Source organism: Choloepus didactylus, chromosome 5 (assembly GCF_015220235.1).
Source record: "Choloepus didactylus isolate mChoDid1 chromosome 5, mChoDid1.pri, whole genome shotgun sequence".
In the NCBI taxonomy this organism is placed as follows: domain Eukaryota; kingdom Metazoa; phylum Chordata; class Mammalia; order Pilosa; family Megalonychidae; genus Choloepus; species Choloepus didactylus.
The window spans coordinates 87830904-87849046 of record NC_051311.1 but is presented as its reverse complement, the minus strand read 5'-3'; the positions used below and the strand labels follow the sequence as shown (position 1 = coordinate 87849046).

At 37.8% G+C, this 18143-nt stretch overlaps 1 protein-coding gene across 1 annotated transcript in view; it reads left to right on the top strand.

The window, feature by feature from the left end:
• The window catches only part of PRKAR2B (protein kinase cAMP-dependent type II regulatory subunit beta), a 171586-nt gene that overhangs the window by 147852 nt on the left and 5591 nt on the right, over nt 1-18143 (top strand). The window contains exons 7-10 of the mRNA XM_037836396.1: nt 383-484; nt 2261-2335; nt 4831-4896; nt 5030-5168. Coding sequence (XP_037692324.1) covers nt 383-484; nt 2261-2335; nt 4831-4896; nt 5030-5168 — 382 coding nt within the window. The remainder of the gene's footprint in view (nt 1-382; nt 485-2260; nt 2336-4830; nt 4897-5029; nt 5169-18143) is intronic.

Sequence of the window (18143 nt, the reverse complement as noted above, 5' to 3'; positions counted from 1 at the left end):
GAGTTTATGGTCCTCCAGGGCTGCCATCCACAGTAAAAGAACTATTAGCATATTTTTTAAATGGTACTACACTGCCTCCTTGTGGGTATAGCCCAGTTACTTGTTGGTCAGACCTCTGTTCTGAATAAACCGGTGCTTCCTTTGTTAAAAAAAAAAAAAGAAAATAATATTTTCAAATGGTCCTATATTGCATTTTGTTCCTAAAGAAAACATAATCTGAAATGAGTTACCTTAAAAGTATTATATATTAATCTTTTATTTAAAGACTTCAAATGTTTGTTCTTTGTAGTGGATAAAAGAAAACTATCTGTTAGAGCAGTCTTTTTCTTCCTATAAAATCCTACCATTTAACCATCTTTGTATTTTGATATTCTGCTTTTAGGACAGGGTAACCTTTAGGAGAATAATTGTAAAAAATAATGCCAAAAAGAGAAAAATGTATGAAAGCTTTATTGAGTCACTGCCATTCCTTAAATCCTTGGAGGTAAGTATTTCTATGTTTATGCTTTTCATTTATTTTGTTTTAAAAGCTAACCTTTTGTTAGGAATATTTAGCTCTATATAAAAGTTCTTTGAATAAAAATCTATCCAATTTTCATTTTAAAAGATCAAATTATGTTGTTAATTTTTATAATTCGGTATTTCTTTTAGTACCCATAACTGCATTTTCTTTGTTGTTTACATGTACATAGGCTCTTAACTAGCAGCAATAGCACATTTATTTGTGGTTTTTGTCTAAACATAGACTTATTTATCACATAAATGCAGGTGGTAGCCACTAATTGTACCTTTACAGGGAGGAGTTATCTCAATACAGAATGTCCTCTTCTCCGTTCCTCTTAAACTTGATGTTCAAGACTCAGTCCTTGGTTTTCTTTTCAGTCCACACCTGTCCACTTCGTGAACTTGTCAAATCCCATAGCTTTAAATACCATCTTTATCCTGGTGCCTCCTAAACTGACATCACCAGGCAGGGCCCTCCCTGAATGACATCCTCACTTATCCAACTGCCTATTTGACATCGTCTCTCAGATGTCTTAATAGACACCTCAAACCTAACAAGTCCAAATTTACTCCTACCCTGTCTTCCCCATGTCAGTTGATGGTAACTCCATCCTTCCAGTTGCTCAGGCAGCTTGTAGGCAACTGACTCCTCTTTTTCACCTGCCCTCATCTATTCTTTTAGCAATCATATGTATTTTATCTTCAGAATATATCCAGTGTCTGATCATTTCCTACCAGTTTCTCCACCATCGCTTTTTTGTCAGAACCAGAATCACCTCGTGCCTGGCTGATTGTGGCAGCCAGAATGATCCTCTAAAACCCCAAGTCAGACCATATCACTCTTTAGTTTAAGACTCTCCTTACAGGACCTACAAGGCCCCCACCCTGTTTACCCCTCTGACATCTTTCTTCTGCTCTGCTCATCATTCCACTCCATGCACACTACTCTCCTTGATGTTCCTCTAACATGCCAGGCCCACATCTTCTTCAGGGGCTTTGAACTGACTGTCCGTCTGTAACGTCCTGTGTTTCCCCACAGCTCACCCTCTCATCTCCTTCATTACTTAGCCTGCATGCCTCCTCGGTGAGACCAGCTATTATGTTTTTACTCTTTGAAGGTGCAGACTTAGGAGAGAGAGAATGGGTTGTTAAACTGTTTCTCTAGATATTGTAGTCTCATATTTGAAATACTTTGAGAGCAATTAAAAAGGAGCATACACACATACACAATGTCTTTTAAAGCAGCAAATGTCATACTTCTTTGTTGGACTTTCAGTTTTTGACTGGTAGAAATTTTGGCCACATTACAGAAGGCATGTTAGGCAGCTGATTTCTCTAACAGCATATCTCTTTAAATAAAAATAGATCAGGAGTTGAAACCCAAATGCCTTCAGAGCTAGGCGAGTAACATAAAGAGGAAAAGCAAGTCAGGAAGGGACTTTGATATATTGGAGAACATGTGCTTCATCAAGAGGGACAGCTGCTATTCTACCAGTCTATTGTTGCCATGTGGAAATATGGGCCCAGTATTGCTGAGTGTTCTGATTTTTCAAGAGAAGCTGGAAATCCAAATTTTTATGAAAAATTTGCTTATTTTTAAATGCTAGCAGTTAATTAATATATTAAACACATACACATACAGACACATACTGTTTGACTTGTTTAGCCTATAGTCTGCCAGTTTTCAACCTCTGAAATAGATGAGAATACCTAAATAGTTTATTTCTATTTAGTACTGCCTTTTTTTTCTTTATAGGTTTCGGAACGCCTGAAAGTGGTAGATGTAATAGGCACCAAAGTATACAATGATGGAGAACAAATCATTGCTCAGGTATAGTACTTTTTATGTAACTCAGTTTGGGGTTATATTTCAAAAGGTTTTCATATACTCTAAATCTTGAAAATTCTTTCATATATGGTTCTATAATTAGTATGCAGTGATGGATTAAATGAATATTACTTTTACCAAATGACCTGCTAAAAACAGTTCATTTATAGCCATTAAACTATTTAAATATTTTGTTTATATAATTGGCTCCTAATAAATATGTATTAAGCTATCAAATGGCTTTCTGCATACTCTTATATTTGTATGTGGCATGAAATTCACATGCATATAAAGGATAAGATGATATTTGTAAGAGGATGAAACAGGCAGGCATTCAGTAAGATTCATGAGGACCCAGAAGGTGCATTGGAAGATATTGTAGAGTTCTGCATGATCAGGAGCTCATGATGGAACCTCCTGAGGCTGCTCCTTGATAAAATTAACTAAGAAGGGAACAAACTTGACAATATATAGTATCAGCTTCCAGACACTAGAAGTGGACAAAATATTATTTAAACCTTAATGTTTTTCTAAGATCTCAGTTGGAACCAATAGTATTATATATCTCGGTTGGAATAGAGCTGTGATGAAGTGAGATTCATTATGACAGTTGAAGTTCACAGATAAAGCATGAAGGTGATAGAATCTCATTTCATTGTTATATTTTTGAAGCACTGAGCAATTGATTTAAATTGATATTTTTAATTAGATATAGATTCTGTAGGTTCTGTATCACAGTATTATACTCTTTATCTAAAATTTTTTTTCCTTTGATGTGTGTGAAAGAATGTTTAAGATCTGTGAGGCTGAGGAAAGGATAATTATTATAGAAGGTAAATAAACAAGTAAATCTCTTTGTGTGTCATTTTCAGTATATATATATGGATTAGAGCATTCAGGGATTGGGAAGAAGTGAACTCAAATTGGAGAACAAGGATGGTGGAAGGTGGCTAAGGTTCTCTATAAAATTGTAAATAATGTATAGAGATTTTTAAAGTGATCTTTTAGCTTTTTATTTTGAAATAATTATAAATTCACAGAAAGTTGCAAAAATAGTCTCATGTATCCTTCACCCAGTTTCCCTCAGTGGTAAGATTTTACATTACTAAGGCCAATATCAAAAGCAGGACATTGACATTGGTACAATCCACAGATCTTACTCAGATTTCACCAGTTTTACAGGTAGTTAGAGCACATTTTAAAATAAAAAAGAAAAAGAAAACAAAAAAAAAACCTACACAGCAGTTGACAGACCTGTTATGATTCAAAACACTTGAAAATTTAACATGAATTTCTTATGAAAACCTGATATAAAGGTAAAGGAAAATAGATATACAAAGCTTAGGGTTAGATATTAGTTGTCTTTTAAGCAATTATAAATACACTTGTCTGCACTATATGATATAAACCTGGATTTAACATTTTTTGTGTGATGTAATCTGATACTAACTTTCTTGAATTGTACTAGAGTTTTGAAATACCTAAGTTTTTCCAAAATCAGTTTGAGACATAGAAAAGTCAGTATCTAGGTATTATCTTCCACATAGTACTTCTATAATTCAGAAGGAATCATTGGAAACCAAGGCAAAGTTAAGGAAAAAGAGAACATGGTTAGAAATGGCAACATTATATAGGACTCTTCCAAAAGGTCTCTTAGAAGCCTCCAGATGGATTGCCGGTAGCATGGAGTCCCGGAGTTTGGCCCCTGGCTAACTGCACTAAGAATGTCAAGGGCTACAGCTACCATTTCCTAAAAAGTCAGGCCCTACGAGGTCTGGATTCTTTCTCCTCTTTGTGAGTAGATGATTAACTTGCATCGCCACATTAAAGCTCATTATGTTATGACGACACAGGGAGCGTAGATTATTGCTCCTCCAGGGGCACAGGGTCAGCGACGGCCTCAGCCAGAGTACTCCAGGTGACTAAAGAGATACTGCTGGGTACACGGCATTGTTGTTGTTTCTAACTGTGTGTGCTGTTACCCAGGCTCAAAGCTGGTGAAATTTCGTGAAGTTCTTACCCCAGAGTTATTTGCCATATTTTTCTTATCTGGTTGTTCATATTTTGGCAGAAATTTTGTGTTAAGAGGGTATTACTTCAAATAATTTTACAAAAGAAACCATTACTATATAATTATCGATGGTAACCTCTCAGTTTACTAATTGAAGTAGGCTGTTTCCTATGGGGGGGGGTCTCACTTTTTTTTTTTTAATTGAAAGGAGAGAGACCTGGAGGGCTCAGGGAATTGATAATTAGATAAGCTTCCTTTCCTAGGTTAGTGATTAAAACATAGCAATGATGATGTTATGAACATCTCTTTGTGGTCCAAATGACTAGATGGAAAGCAAAAATATCCAGAAGAGGTTTAGAGGTTTCACCTTTGAGGCAAATCATCTGTACATTGAGATTGGACTGATTTCAGTGGTATGATAAACAACAGGATGGCTGTCAAATATATTTGCATTTCACCTTTTGTTTTTGTTGTTTCATTCTGATAGGGGGATTTGGCTGATTCTTTTTTCATTGTAGAATCTGGAGAAGTGAAAATTACCATGAAAAGGAAGGTAAGCATTCTTAAGTTTTAAAAGTCCACATAAGGTTAGCAAGAAACATATTAGATTTTCTTTATGTCTAGGCTAAGGTTATTTTAATTTTTTATATGCTGAATAAAAGTAATGTTTTTAATTATTTTGTCAGGGAAAAGCAGAAGTGGAAGAGAATGGTGCAGTGGAAATCGCTCGGTGTTCTCGGGGACAGTATTTTGGAGAACTTGCCCTGGTAACAAATAAACCTCGAGCAGCTTCTGCACATGCCATTGGGACTGTCAAATGTTTAGGTAGGAATTGCAACAGTTGGCATACTTCTCCATCAAAATTGTTATGTTTGCATTTTATTTTTTCATGTTGTATGACTGATTTTATTGGGTTCACAAGTTTTATGGTCCCCACAAAATACGCTAACAAGGTCAGGATTCATTGCATTGTAAAATCAATTTGGGAGTTTCTGTAGAAGATGGCAGAGTAGGGAGCTGCAGGACTCAGTCTTCCTCCAAAAACTGATAGTGGGCAGGAAGAAACTAGAAAGTGTCTGCAACAACCATTCTGGGGCTCTGGAGGCCAGGGAAGAGTGGGAAGAAGAGATTGAGAAACCAGTAAAAACAGAGTAATTTGCTCTGTGGTGGCTGCGAGTGCCCGTCTCCCACTCTTCGGGTGAGCCGCCTCAGATTTGGTCCCTGACTGGCTGCTGTGGATGGAGAGGGATGTTGAAGCCTTCTTTCCCAAGAACAGGGGAGCACAGCTGAGTACTGGTCATGGCTTTTGATCAGCAGATTTAGATTGCTGAGTCTTGGCTCTGAATGGTTTTAGCCTGCCCTGGGCAGGGACTGCCACAGCCATTGTTTCACCTCACCCCTGACAGGGGTGAAGGAGGTGCAGATTTAAAGACACAGGGCCTCCCTAGGGTTGTGGGGAACAGTTTCCTGAAGAGCACCATCTGCTCAGCAGGCCAGGAAAATGCAACTTTGGGGAACCATCAAAAAGGATTTTGGCGTGTTTCTGACCCTTTACCCAGCGCTTTTTGGAAATGGTCTATGCCCCATTTGTGGGTCACTGGCCCTGCTTTGGCTGGAAAATACTGACTTGGGGGAAAGTCCTCTCTGGAGTGACCCTCCTCCCAGAATCTGCCCTCCAGGTAAAAGCAGCTAGAGGCAATGAAAGGAGAGTAAAAAAAAAAATTATATAGGCAAAACAAAAAGAGAACAGATCATGGTTCCCAAAGAAGGAGCAGGGAAAGGAAGCTTTCTCCTGGGGGTGAAACAATTGGACAAATAGTGTAATCTTTAAAAAATGTACTGCATACCCAGGGCAAGAATAAGCTGAAGAAGAGCTGAATAAATCTGATCAGTTAAACACAGGCTATTCTAAAGGTTTAGAATAAGTGAACCAAGTATCAAAAAGAGCCTTAACACAAAGCCAATCAAAGTAAAACCCTAAGCAAAAGAGAGAAACTGACCTTCAGAGTAAACTCATCAAGAAAATCAGATGCCTAGACTTCAGCAAAAAATGACAAGCCATACTAAGAATTAGGAAGGCATAGCCCAGTCAAAGGAACAAATTAAAAATTTGGAGGAGACACAGAATTTGAAACAACTATTCAAAGATGTTCAGACATATCTCCTAAATCAATTCAAGGAGATGAAGGGAAATATGGCTAAAAAGATAAAGGATATTAAGAAGATACTGTATGAGCATAAAGAAGAATTTGAAAGTATGAAAAGAAATATAACAGAACTCATGAGAATGAAAGGCACAATAGAAAAGATTAAAAATATGCTAGAGGCATACAACAGCAGATTTGAATAGGCATAAGAAAGAATCAGCAAACTAGAAGATAGGACAATCGAAATTGTACAAACGAACAGAGAAAAGAATGGAAAAACTGAGCAGGTCTCAGGGAACTAAATGACAGCACAAAGCACACAAACATACATGTCATGGATGTTCAGAACGAGAAAAGAAGGGAAAAGGGGCAGAAAGAATATTTGAAGAAATAATGGCCGAAAATTTCCCAACTCTTATGAAAGGCATAAATATATATGTCCAAGAAGCACAAGAAACTCCAAACAGAATAAAACCTAATAGATCTACTCTGATGTACATACTAATCAGAATATCAAATTCCAGAGATAAGAGAATCCTGATAGTGTCAAGAAAAGTGATTTGACACACAAGGGAAACCATGGAGGTGAGAAGGCAGTGGTATGATATATTTAAGGTACTGAGACACAAAAACTGCCAGCAAAGAATTCTTTATCTGGAAAAATTGTCCTTCAAAAATGAGGGAGGGAGGCGGGGCAAGATGGCGGACTGGTGAGCTGTATGTTTTAGTTACTCCTCCAGGAAAGTACGTAGAAAGCCAGGAACTGCATGGCCTGGACACCACAGAGCAATCTGACTTTGGGCATACTTCATACAACACTCATGAAAACGTGGAACTGCCGAGATCAGCGAACTCTGTAAGTTTTTGCGGCCAGGGGACCCACGCCCCTCCCTGCCAGGCTCAGTCCCATGGGAGGAGGGGCTGTCAGCTCCGGGAAGGAGAAGGGAGAACTGCAGTGGCAGCCCTTATTGGAAACTCATTCTACTGATCCAAACTCCAACCATAGATAGACTGAGACCAGACACCAGAGAATCTGAGAGCAGCCAGCCCAGCAGAGAGGAGACAGGCATAGGAAAAAAACAACACGAAAAACTCCAAAATAAAAGCGGAGGATTTTTGGAGTACTGTTGAACATAGAAAGGGGAAGGGCAGAACTCAGGCCCTGAGGCGCATATGCAAATCCCGAAGAAAAGCAGATCTCTCTGCCCTGTGGACCTTTCCTTAATGGCCCTGGTTGCTTTGTCTCTTAGCACTTCAATAACCCATTAGATCTCTGAGGAGGGCCCTTTTTTTTTTTTTTAATACTTTTTTCTTTTTCTAAAACAAGTACTCTAAGAAGCCCAATACAGAAAGCTTCAAAGACTTGCAATTTGGGCAGGTCAAGTCAAGAGCAGAACTAAGAGAGCTCTGAGACAAAAGGCAATAATCCAGTGGCTGAGAAAATTCACTAAACACCACAACTTCCCAAGAAAAGGGGGGTGTCCGCTCACAGCCATCATCCTGGTGGACAGGAAACACTCCTGCCCATCACCAGCCACATAGCCCAGAGCTGCCCCAGACAACCCAGTGTGACGGAAGTGCTTCAAATAACAGGCACACACCACAAAACTGGGCGTGGACATTAGCCTTCCCTGCAACCTCAGCTGATTGTCCCAGAGTTGGGAAGGTGGAGCAGTGTGAATTAACAAAACCCCATTCAGCCATCATTTCAGCAGACTGGGAGCCTCCCTACACAGCCCAGCAGCCCAGAACTGCTCTGGGGGGACGGCACTCACCTGTGACATAGCACAGTCATCCCTCAACAGAGGAACCGGGGTGCACAGCCTGGAAGAGGGTCCCACTTGCAAGTCTCAGGAGCCATACGCCAATACCAAGGACTTGTGGGTCAGTGGCAGAGACAAACTGTGGCAGGACTGAACTGAAGGATTAGACTATTGCAGCAGCTTTAAAACTCTAGGATCACCAGGGAGATTTGATTGTTAGGGCCACCCCCCCCTCCCTGACTGCCCAGAAACACGCCCCATATTCAGGGCAGGCAACACCAACTACACACGCAAGCTTGGTACACCAATTGGACCCCACAAGACTCACTCCCCCAATCACCAAAAAGGCTAAGCAGGGGAGAACTGGCTTGTGGAGAACAGGTGGCTCGTGGACGCCACCTGCTGGTTAGTTAGAGAAACTGTACTCCACGAAGCTGTAGATCTGATAAATTAGAGATAAGGACTTCAATTGGTCTACAAATCCTAAAAGAACCCTATCAAGTTCAGCAAATGCCACGAGGCCAAAAACAACAGAAAATTATAAAGCATATGAAAAAACCAGACGATATGGATAACCCAAGCCCAAGCACCCAAATCAAAAGATCAGAAGAGACACAGCACCTAGAGCAGCTACTCAAAGAACTAAAGACCAACAGTGAGACCATAGTACAGGAGACAAAGGAAATCAAGAAGACCCTAGAAGAGCATAAAGAAGACATTGCAAGACTAAATAAAAAAATGGATGATCTTATGGAAATTAAAGAAACTGTTGACCAAATTAAAAAGATTCTGGACACTCATAGTACAAGACTAGAGGAAGTTGAACAACGAATCAGTGACCTGGAAGATGACAGAATGGAAAATGAAAGCATAAAAGAAAGAATGGGGAAAAAAATTGAAAAAATTGAAATGGACCTCAGGGATATGATAGATAATATGAAACGTCCAAATATAAGACTCATTGGTGTCCTAGAAGGGGACGAAAAGGGTAAAGGTCTAGGAAGAGTATTCAAAGAAATTGTTGGGGAAAACTTCCCAAATCTTCTAAATAACATAAATACACAAATCATAAATGCTCAGCGAACTCCAAATAGAATAAATCCAAATAAACCCACTCCGAGACATATACTGATCACACTGTCAAACACAGAAGAGAAGGAGCAAGTTCTGAAAGCAGCAAGAGAAAAGCAATTCACCACATACAAAGGAAACAGCATAAGACTAAGTAGTGACTACTCAGCAGCCACCATGGAGGCGAGAAGGCAGTGGCACGATATATTTAAAATTCTGAGTGAGAAAAATTTCCACCCAAGAATACTTTATCCAGCAAAGCTCTCCTTCAAATTTGAGGGAGAGCATAAACTTTTCACAGACAAACAAATGCTGAGAGAATTTGCTAACAAGAGACCTGCCCTACTGGAGATACTAAAGGGAGCCCTAATGACAGAGAAACAAAGAAAGGACAGAGAGACTTGGAGAAAGGTTCAGTACTAAAGAGATTCGGTATGGGTACAATAAAGGATATTAATAGACAGAGGGGAAAAATATGACAAACATAAACCAAAGGATAAGATGGCTGATTCAAGAAATGCCTTCACGGTTATAACGTTGAATGTAAATGGATTAAACTCCCCAATTAAAAGATATAGATTCGCAGAATGAATCAAAAAAAATGAACCATCAATATGTTGCATACAAGAGACTCATCTTAGACACAGGGACACAAAGAAACTGAAAGTGAAAGGATGGGAAAAAATATTTCATGCAAGCTACAGCCAAAAGAAAGCAGGTGTAGCAATATTAATCTCAGATAAAATAGACTTTAAATGCAGGGATGTTTTGAGAGACAAAGAAGGCCACTACATACTAATTAAAGGGGCAATTCAACAAGAAGAAATAACAATCGTAAATGTCTATGCACCCAATCAAGGTGCCACAAAATACATGAGAGAAACACTGGCAAAACTAAAGGAAGGAATTGATGTTTCCACAATAATTGTGGGAGACTTCAACACATCACTCTCTCCTATAGATAGATCAACCAGACAGAAGACCAATAAGGAAATTGAAAACGTAAACAATCTGATAAATGAATTAGATTTAACAGACATATACAGGACATTACATCCCAAATCACCAGGATACACATACTTTTCTAGTGCTTATGGAACTTTCTCCAGAATAGATCATATGCTGGGACATAAAACAAGCCTCAATAAATTTAAAAAGATTGAAATTATTCAAAGCACATTCTCTGACCACAATGGAATACAATTAGAAGTCAATAACCATCAGAGACTTAGAAAATTCACAAATACCTGGAGGTTAAACAACACACTCCTAAACAATCAGTGGGTTAAAGAAGAAATAGCAAGAGAAATTGCTAAATATATAGAGACAAATGAAAATGAGAACACAACATACCAAAACCTATGGGATGCAGCAAAAGCAGTGCTAAGGGGGAAATTTATAGCACTAAACGCATATATTAAAAAGGAAGAAAGAGCCAAAATCAAAGAACTAATGGATCAACTGAAGAAGCTAGAAAATGAACAGCAAAGCAATCCTAAACCAAGTAGAAGAAAAGAAATAACAAAGATTAAAGCAGAAATAAATGACATAGAGAACAAAAAAACAATAGAGAGGATAAATATCACCAAAAGTTGGTTCTTTGAGAAGATCAACAAGATTGACAAGCCCCTAGCTAGACTGACAAAATCAAAAAGAGAGAAGACCCATAGAAACAAAATAATGAATGAAAAAGATGACATAATTGCAGATCCTGAAGAAATTAAAAAAATTATAAGAGGATATTATGAACAAGTGTATGGCAACAAACTGGATAATGTAGAAGAAATGGACAATTTCCTGGAAACATATGAACAACCTAGACTGACCAGAGAAGAAATAGAAGACCTCAACCAACCCATCACAAGCAAAGAGATCCAATCAGTCATCAAAAATCTTCCCACAAATAAATGCCCAGGGCCAGATGGCTTCACAGGGGAATTCTACCAAACTTTCCAGAAAGAACTGACACCAATCTTACTCAAACTCTTTCAAAACATTGAAGAAAATGGAACACTACCTAACTCATTTTATGAAGCTAACATCAATCTAATACCAAAACCAGGCAAAGATGCTACAAAAAAGGAAAACTACCGGCCAATCTCCCTAATGAATATAGATGCAAAAATCCTCAACAAAATACTTGCAAATCGAATCCAAAGACACATTAAAAAAATCATACAGTATGACCAAGTGGGGTTCATTCCAGGCATGCAAGGATGGTTCAACATAAGAAAATCAATCAATGTATTACAACACATTAACAAGTCAAAAGGGAAAAATCAATTGATCATCTCAATAGATGCTGAAAAAGCATTTGACAAAATCCAACATCCCTTTTTGATAAAAACACTTCAAAAGGTAGGAATTGAAGGAAACTTCCTCAACATGATAAAGAGCATATATGAAAAACCCACAGCCAGCATAGTACTCAATGGTGAGAGACTGAAAGCCTTCCCTCTAAGATCACGAACAAGACAAGGATGCCCTCTGTCACCACTGTTATTCAACATTGTGCTGGAAGTGCTAGCCAGGGCAATCCGGCAAGACAAAGAAATAAAAGGCATCCAAATTGGAAAAGAAGTAAAACTGTCATTGTTTGCAGATGATATGATCTTATATCTAGAAAACCCTGAGAAATCGACGATACAGCTACTAGAGCTAATAAACAAATTTAGCAAAGTAGCGGGATACAAGATTAATGCACATAAGTCAGTAATGTTTCTATATGCTAGAAATGAACAAACTGAAGAGACACTCAAGAAAAAGATACCATTTTCAATAGCAACTAAAAAAATCAAGTACCTAGGAATAAACTTAACCAAAGATGTAAAAGACCTATACAAAGAAAACTACATAACTCTACTAAAAGAAATAGAAGGGGACCTTAAAAGATGGAAAAATATTCCATGTTCATGGATAGGAAGGCTAAATGTCATTAAGATGTCAATTCTACCCAAACTCATCTACAGATTCAATGCAATCCCAATCAAAATTCCAACAACCTACTTTGCAGACTTGGAAAAGCTAGTTATCAAATTTATTTGGAAAGGGAAGATGCCTCGAATTGCTAAAGACACTCTAAAAAAGAAAAACGAAGTGGGAGGACTTACACTCCCTGACTTTGAAGCTTATTATAAAGCCACAGTTGCCAAAACAGCATGGTACTGGCACAAAGATAGACATATAGACCAATGGAATCGAATTGAGAATTCAGAGATAGACCCTCAGATCTATGGCCGACTGATCTTTGATAAGGCCCCCAAAGTCACTGAACTGAGTCATAATGGTCTTTTCAACAAATGGGGCTGGGAGAGTTGGATATCCATATCCAAAAGAATGAAAGAGGACCCCTACCTCACCCCCTACACAAAAATTAACTCAAAATGGACCAAAGATCTCAATATAAAAGAAAGTACCATAAAACTCCTAGAAGATAATGTAGGAAAACATCTTCAAGACCTTGTATTAGGCGGCCACTTCCTAGACTTTACACCCAAAGCACAAGCAACAAAAGAGAAAATAGATAAATGGGAACTCCTCAAGCTTAGAAGTTTCTGCACCTCAAAGGAATTTCTCAAAAAGGTAAAGAGGCAGCCAACTCAATGGGAAAACATTTTTGGAAACCGTGTATCTGACAAAAGACTGATATCTTGCATATATAAAGAAATCCTGCAACTGAATGACAATAGTACAGACAGCCCAATTATAAAATGGGCAAAAGATATGAAAAGACAGTTCTCTGAAGAGGAAATACAAATGGCCAAGAAACACATGAAAAAATGTTCAGCTTCACTAGCTATAAGGGAGATGCAAGTTAAGACCACAATGAGATACCATCTAACACTGGTTAGAATGGCTGCCATTAAACAAACAGGAAACTACAAATGCTGGAGGGGATGTGGAGAAATGGGAACTCTTATTCATTGTTGGTGGGACTGTATAATGGTTCAGCCACTCTGGAAGTCAGTCTGGCACTTCCTTAGAAAACTAGATATAGAGTTACCATTCGATCCAGCAATTGCACTTCTCGGTATATACCCGGAAGGTCGGAAAGCAGTGACACGAACAGATATCTGCACGCCAATATTCATAGCAGCATTATTCACAATTGCCAAGAGATGGAAACAACCCAAATGTCCTTCAACAAATGAGTGGATAAATAAAATGTGGCATATACACACGATGGAATACTACGCGGCAGTAAGAAGGAACGATCTCGTGAAACATATGACAACATGGATGAACCTTGAAGACATAATGCTGAGCAAAATAAGCCAGGCACAAAAAGAGAAATATTATATGCTACCACTAATGTGAACTTTGAAAAATGTAAAACAAATGGTTTATAATGCAGAATGTAGGGGAACTAGCAATAGAGAGCAATTAAGGAAGGGGGAACAATAATCCAAGAAGAACAGATAAGCTATTTAACGTTCTGGGGATGCCCAGGAATGACTATGGTCTGTTAATTTCTGATGGATATAGTAGGAACAAGTTCACAGAAATGTTGCTATATTAGGTAACTTTCTTGGGGTAAAGTAGGAACATGTTGGAAGTTAAGCAGTTATCTTAGGTTAGTTGTCTTTTTCTTACTCCCTTGTTATGGTCTCTTTGAAATGTTCTTTTATTGTATGTTTGTTTTCTTTTTAACTTTTTTTTCATACAGTTGATTTAAAAAAGAAGGGAAAGTTAAAAAAAAAAAAAGAAAAACAAGGAAAAAAAAAAAGATGTAGTGCCCCCTTGAGGAGCCTGTGGAGAATGCAGGGGTATTCGCCTACCCCACCTCGATGGTTGCTAACATGACCACAGACATAGGGGACTGGTGGTTTGATGGGTTGAGCCCTCTACCATAAGTTTTACCCTTAGGAAGACGGTTGCTGCAAAGGAGAGGCTAGGCCTCCCTATGGTTGTGCCTAAGAGCCTCCTCCCGAATGCCTCTTTGTTGCTCAGATGTGGCCCTCTCTCTCTGGCTAAGCCAACTTGAAAGGTGAAATCACTGCCCTCCCCCCTACGTGGGATCAGACACCCAGGGGAGTGAATCTCCCTGGCAACGTGGAATATGACTCCCGGGGAGGAATGTAGACCCGGCATCGTGGGACGGAGAACATCTTCTTGACCAAAAGGGGGATGTGAAAGGAAATGAAATAAGCTTCTGTGGCAGAGAGATTCCAAAAGGAGCCGAGAGGTCACTCTGGTGGGCACTCTTATGCACACTTTAGACAACCCTTTTTAGGTTCCAAAGAATTGGGGTAGCTGGTGGTGGATACCTGAAACTATCAAACTACAACCCAGAACCCATGAATCTCGAAGACAGTTGTATAAAAATGTAGCTTATGAGGGGTGACAATGGGATTGGGAAAGCCATAAGGACCACACTCCACTTTGTGTAGTTTATGGATGGATGAGTAGAAAAATAGGGGAAGGAAACAAACAGACAAAGGTACCCAGTGTTCTTTTTTACTTCAATTGTTCTTTTTCACTCTAATTATTATTATTGTTATTTTTGTGTGTGTGCTAATGAAGGTGTCAAGGATTGATTTAGGTGATGAATGTACAACTATGTAATGGTACTGTAAACAATCGAAAGTACGATTTGTTTTGTATGACTGCGTGGTATGTGAATATATCTCAATAAAATGAAGATAAAAAAAATGAGGGAGAGTTTAAAATATTCACAGATAAACATAAGCTGAGAGAATTCCTTAATGAGACTTGCCCTACAAGAAATACTAAAGGGAGTTTTGCAGGCTGAAAAGAAAAGAAAGGATAAAGAGGCTTGAAGGAAAGTGCAGAAATGAAGATGATCAGTAAGGGTAACTAAAAGGATAAAAAGAGCAAAAATAAGAAATGATATATATATTAAAAAAAGATAAAATGGTTGAAGTAAGTACTGCCTTTATAGTAATAACATTGAATGTTTATGGATTAAACTCTTCAGTGAAGACTCAGATTGACGGAATGGATAAAAATTATTATGCATCTCTATGCCATCTAAAGAGACTCACCTCAGACACAAGGACACAAATAGGTTAAAAGTAAAAGGTTGGAAAAAGATATTTCACGCAAATAGTAAGAAAAAAAAAAAGAGAGAGAGTGAGACCTAATATCACACAAAATAGACTGTAAATGCAAACCTGCTATAAGACACAAAGAAGGACACTATGTATTAATAAAAGGGACAATCCATGAAAAAGAAGTAATAATCCTAGGTATATATGCACCTAACCAGGGTATCCCAAAATACATGAGGCAAACACTGGCAAAACTGAAGGGCGAAATAGACACCTGAACAATAATAGTTGGAGACTTCAATACAACACCATCATCAATAGATAGAACATGAAGAAAGAGGACCAATAAGGAAACAGAGAACTTGAATAATATGATAAATGAACCACACCTAACATATATTCAGAACATTGCACCCCAAAACAACAATATATACATAATTTTGAAGTGTCCATGGATCATTTTCCAGGATAGATCACCTGCTGGGTCACAAAAAAATCTCAATAAGTTTAAAAAGATTCAAATTATACAAAGCACTTCTTTTGACCAGAAGGAAATGAAGCAGGAAATCAGTCACAGGCAGAGAACTGGAAAATTCTCAAATGTATGGAGGTTAAACAACACACAGTGGGCCAAAGACGAAATTGCAACAGAAATCAGTAAATATCTCAAGATGAATGAAAACGAGAACACAACATATCAAAATTTCAAAGACAGTTCTGAGAGGAAATTTATAGTCCTAAAAGCTTATGTAAAAAAAGAATTAAGAGCTAAAATCAAAGACCTAACTACCTACCTGGAGGAAATAGAAAAAGAATAGCAAACTAATCCCAAAGCAAGCAGAAGGAAAGAAATAACAAATATTAGAGCACAAATAATTAAATTGAGAACAAAAAAAAAAAAAAAAAAAAAGAGGGAATTAACACCAAAAATTGATTCTTTCAGAGGATCAATAAAATTGGCAAACCCTTAGGCAGTCTGGCAAAGGAAATAAGAGAGAAGATGCAAATAAATAAAATCAGAAAGTAGAGGGGGACATTACAACTGACACCACAGAAATAAAAAGGATCAAAAGAGGATACTATGAACAACTGTATGCCAACAAATCAGACAACCTAGATGTAATGGACAAATTCCTAGAAACTTATGAACAGCCTACACTGACTAGAGAAGAAATAGAAGACCTGAAAAGACTAATTACAAGTAAAGAGATTGAATCAGTCATCAAAAACCTCCCAAAGAGGAAAAGTTCAGGACCAGATGGCTTCACAGGTGAATTCTACCATTCATTCCAAGAATAAACATCAATCCTGCTCAAACGCTTCCAGACAATCGAAGACAAGGGAACATGACATAACTTGTTCTGTAAAGCCAGTATCAACCTAATAAAAAAGCCAAATAGATGAAGATACTTCAAGAAAAGAAATTACAGACCAATCTCTCTAACAAATATAGATGCAAAAATCCTCAACAAAATACTTGAAAATCGAATCCAAAAGTACATTAAAAGACTTATACACCATGACCAGATATGCAAGAGTAGGTCAACACAAGAAAATCAACTGTGATAGACAAATCGAAGGGGGAAAACCACATGGATCATCTTGATTGACGAAGAAAAGGCATTTGACAAAATCCAGCTTCCTTTCTTGATAAAAACATTTCAAAAGACAGAAAAAGAAGGAAACTTCCTCAATATGATAAAGGGCATATATGAAAACCCACAGCTAACATCATACTCAATGGTGAAAAACTGAAAGCTTTCCCTCTAATATCTGGAACAAGACAAGGATGCTCAATGTCACCACTGTTATTCAAAACTTCCAGAAGTTCTAGCTAGAGCACTTAAGCAAGAAATAAAAGGCATGCAAATTAGAAAGGAAGAAGTAAAGCTTTTACTATTTGCAGATGACATAATCCTGTATATAGAAAGTCCTGAAAAATCTACAACAAAGATACTAGAGCTAATAAACAAGTTCAGCAAAGTGGTGGGCTACAGGATCAACAAGCAAAAATCAGTAGGTTTCTTTACACTAGTAATGAGCAATCTGAGGAGGAAATCAAGGGAAAAATGCCACTTACACTAGTAACTAAAAGAATCAAATATCTAGGAATAAATTTAACCAAAGATGTAAAAGACTTGTACTCAGAAAACTACAAAACATTGCTAAAAGAAATTAAAGAAGACCTAAAAAAATCATTCTGTGTTCATATATTGGAAGACTAAATGTTGTTAAGATGTTAATTCTACCCAAATTGATGTATGGATTCCAACATCCATACAACAATCAAAATTCCAACAGCCTACTTTACAGAAATGGAAAAGCAAATTATCAAATTTATGCGGAAGAGTAAGGGGTCCCGAATAGCCAAAAACAGCTAGGAAAAGAAGAACAAAGTTGGACGACTCGTACTTCCTGACTTTAAAGCATATTACAAAGCTATAGTCAAAACAGCATGGTACTGGCATAAAGATAGATATATTGACCAATGGAATGGAATTGATATGGCCAATTGATATTTGACAAGACTGCCAAGTCCACTCAACTGGGACAGAATAGTCTCTTCAACAAATGGTGCTGGGAGAACTGGCTATCCATATGAAATAGAATGAAAGAGGACCTCCATCTCACACCTTATACAAAAATTAACTAAAAATGGATCAAAGACCAAAATATAAGAGTCAGGACCTTAAAACTCCTAGAAGGTAATGTAAGGAAGTATCTTCAATATCTTGTGGTAGGCAGTGATTTCCTAAGATTTTAACCCAAAGCACAAGCAACAAAAGGAAAAACAGATAAAAGGGACCT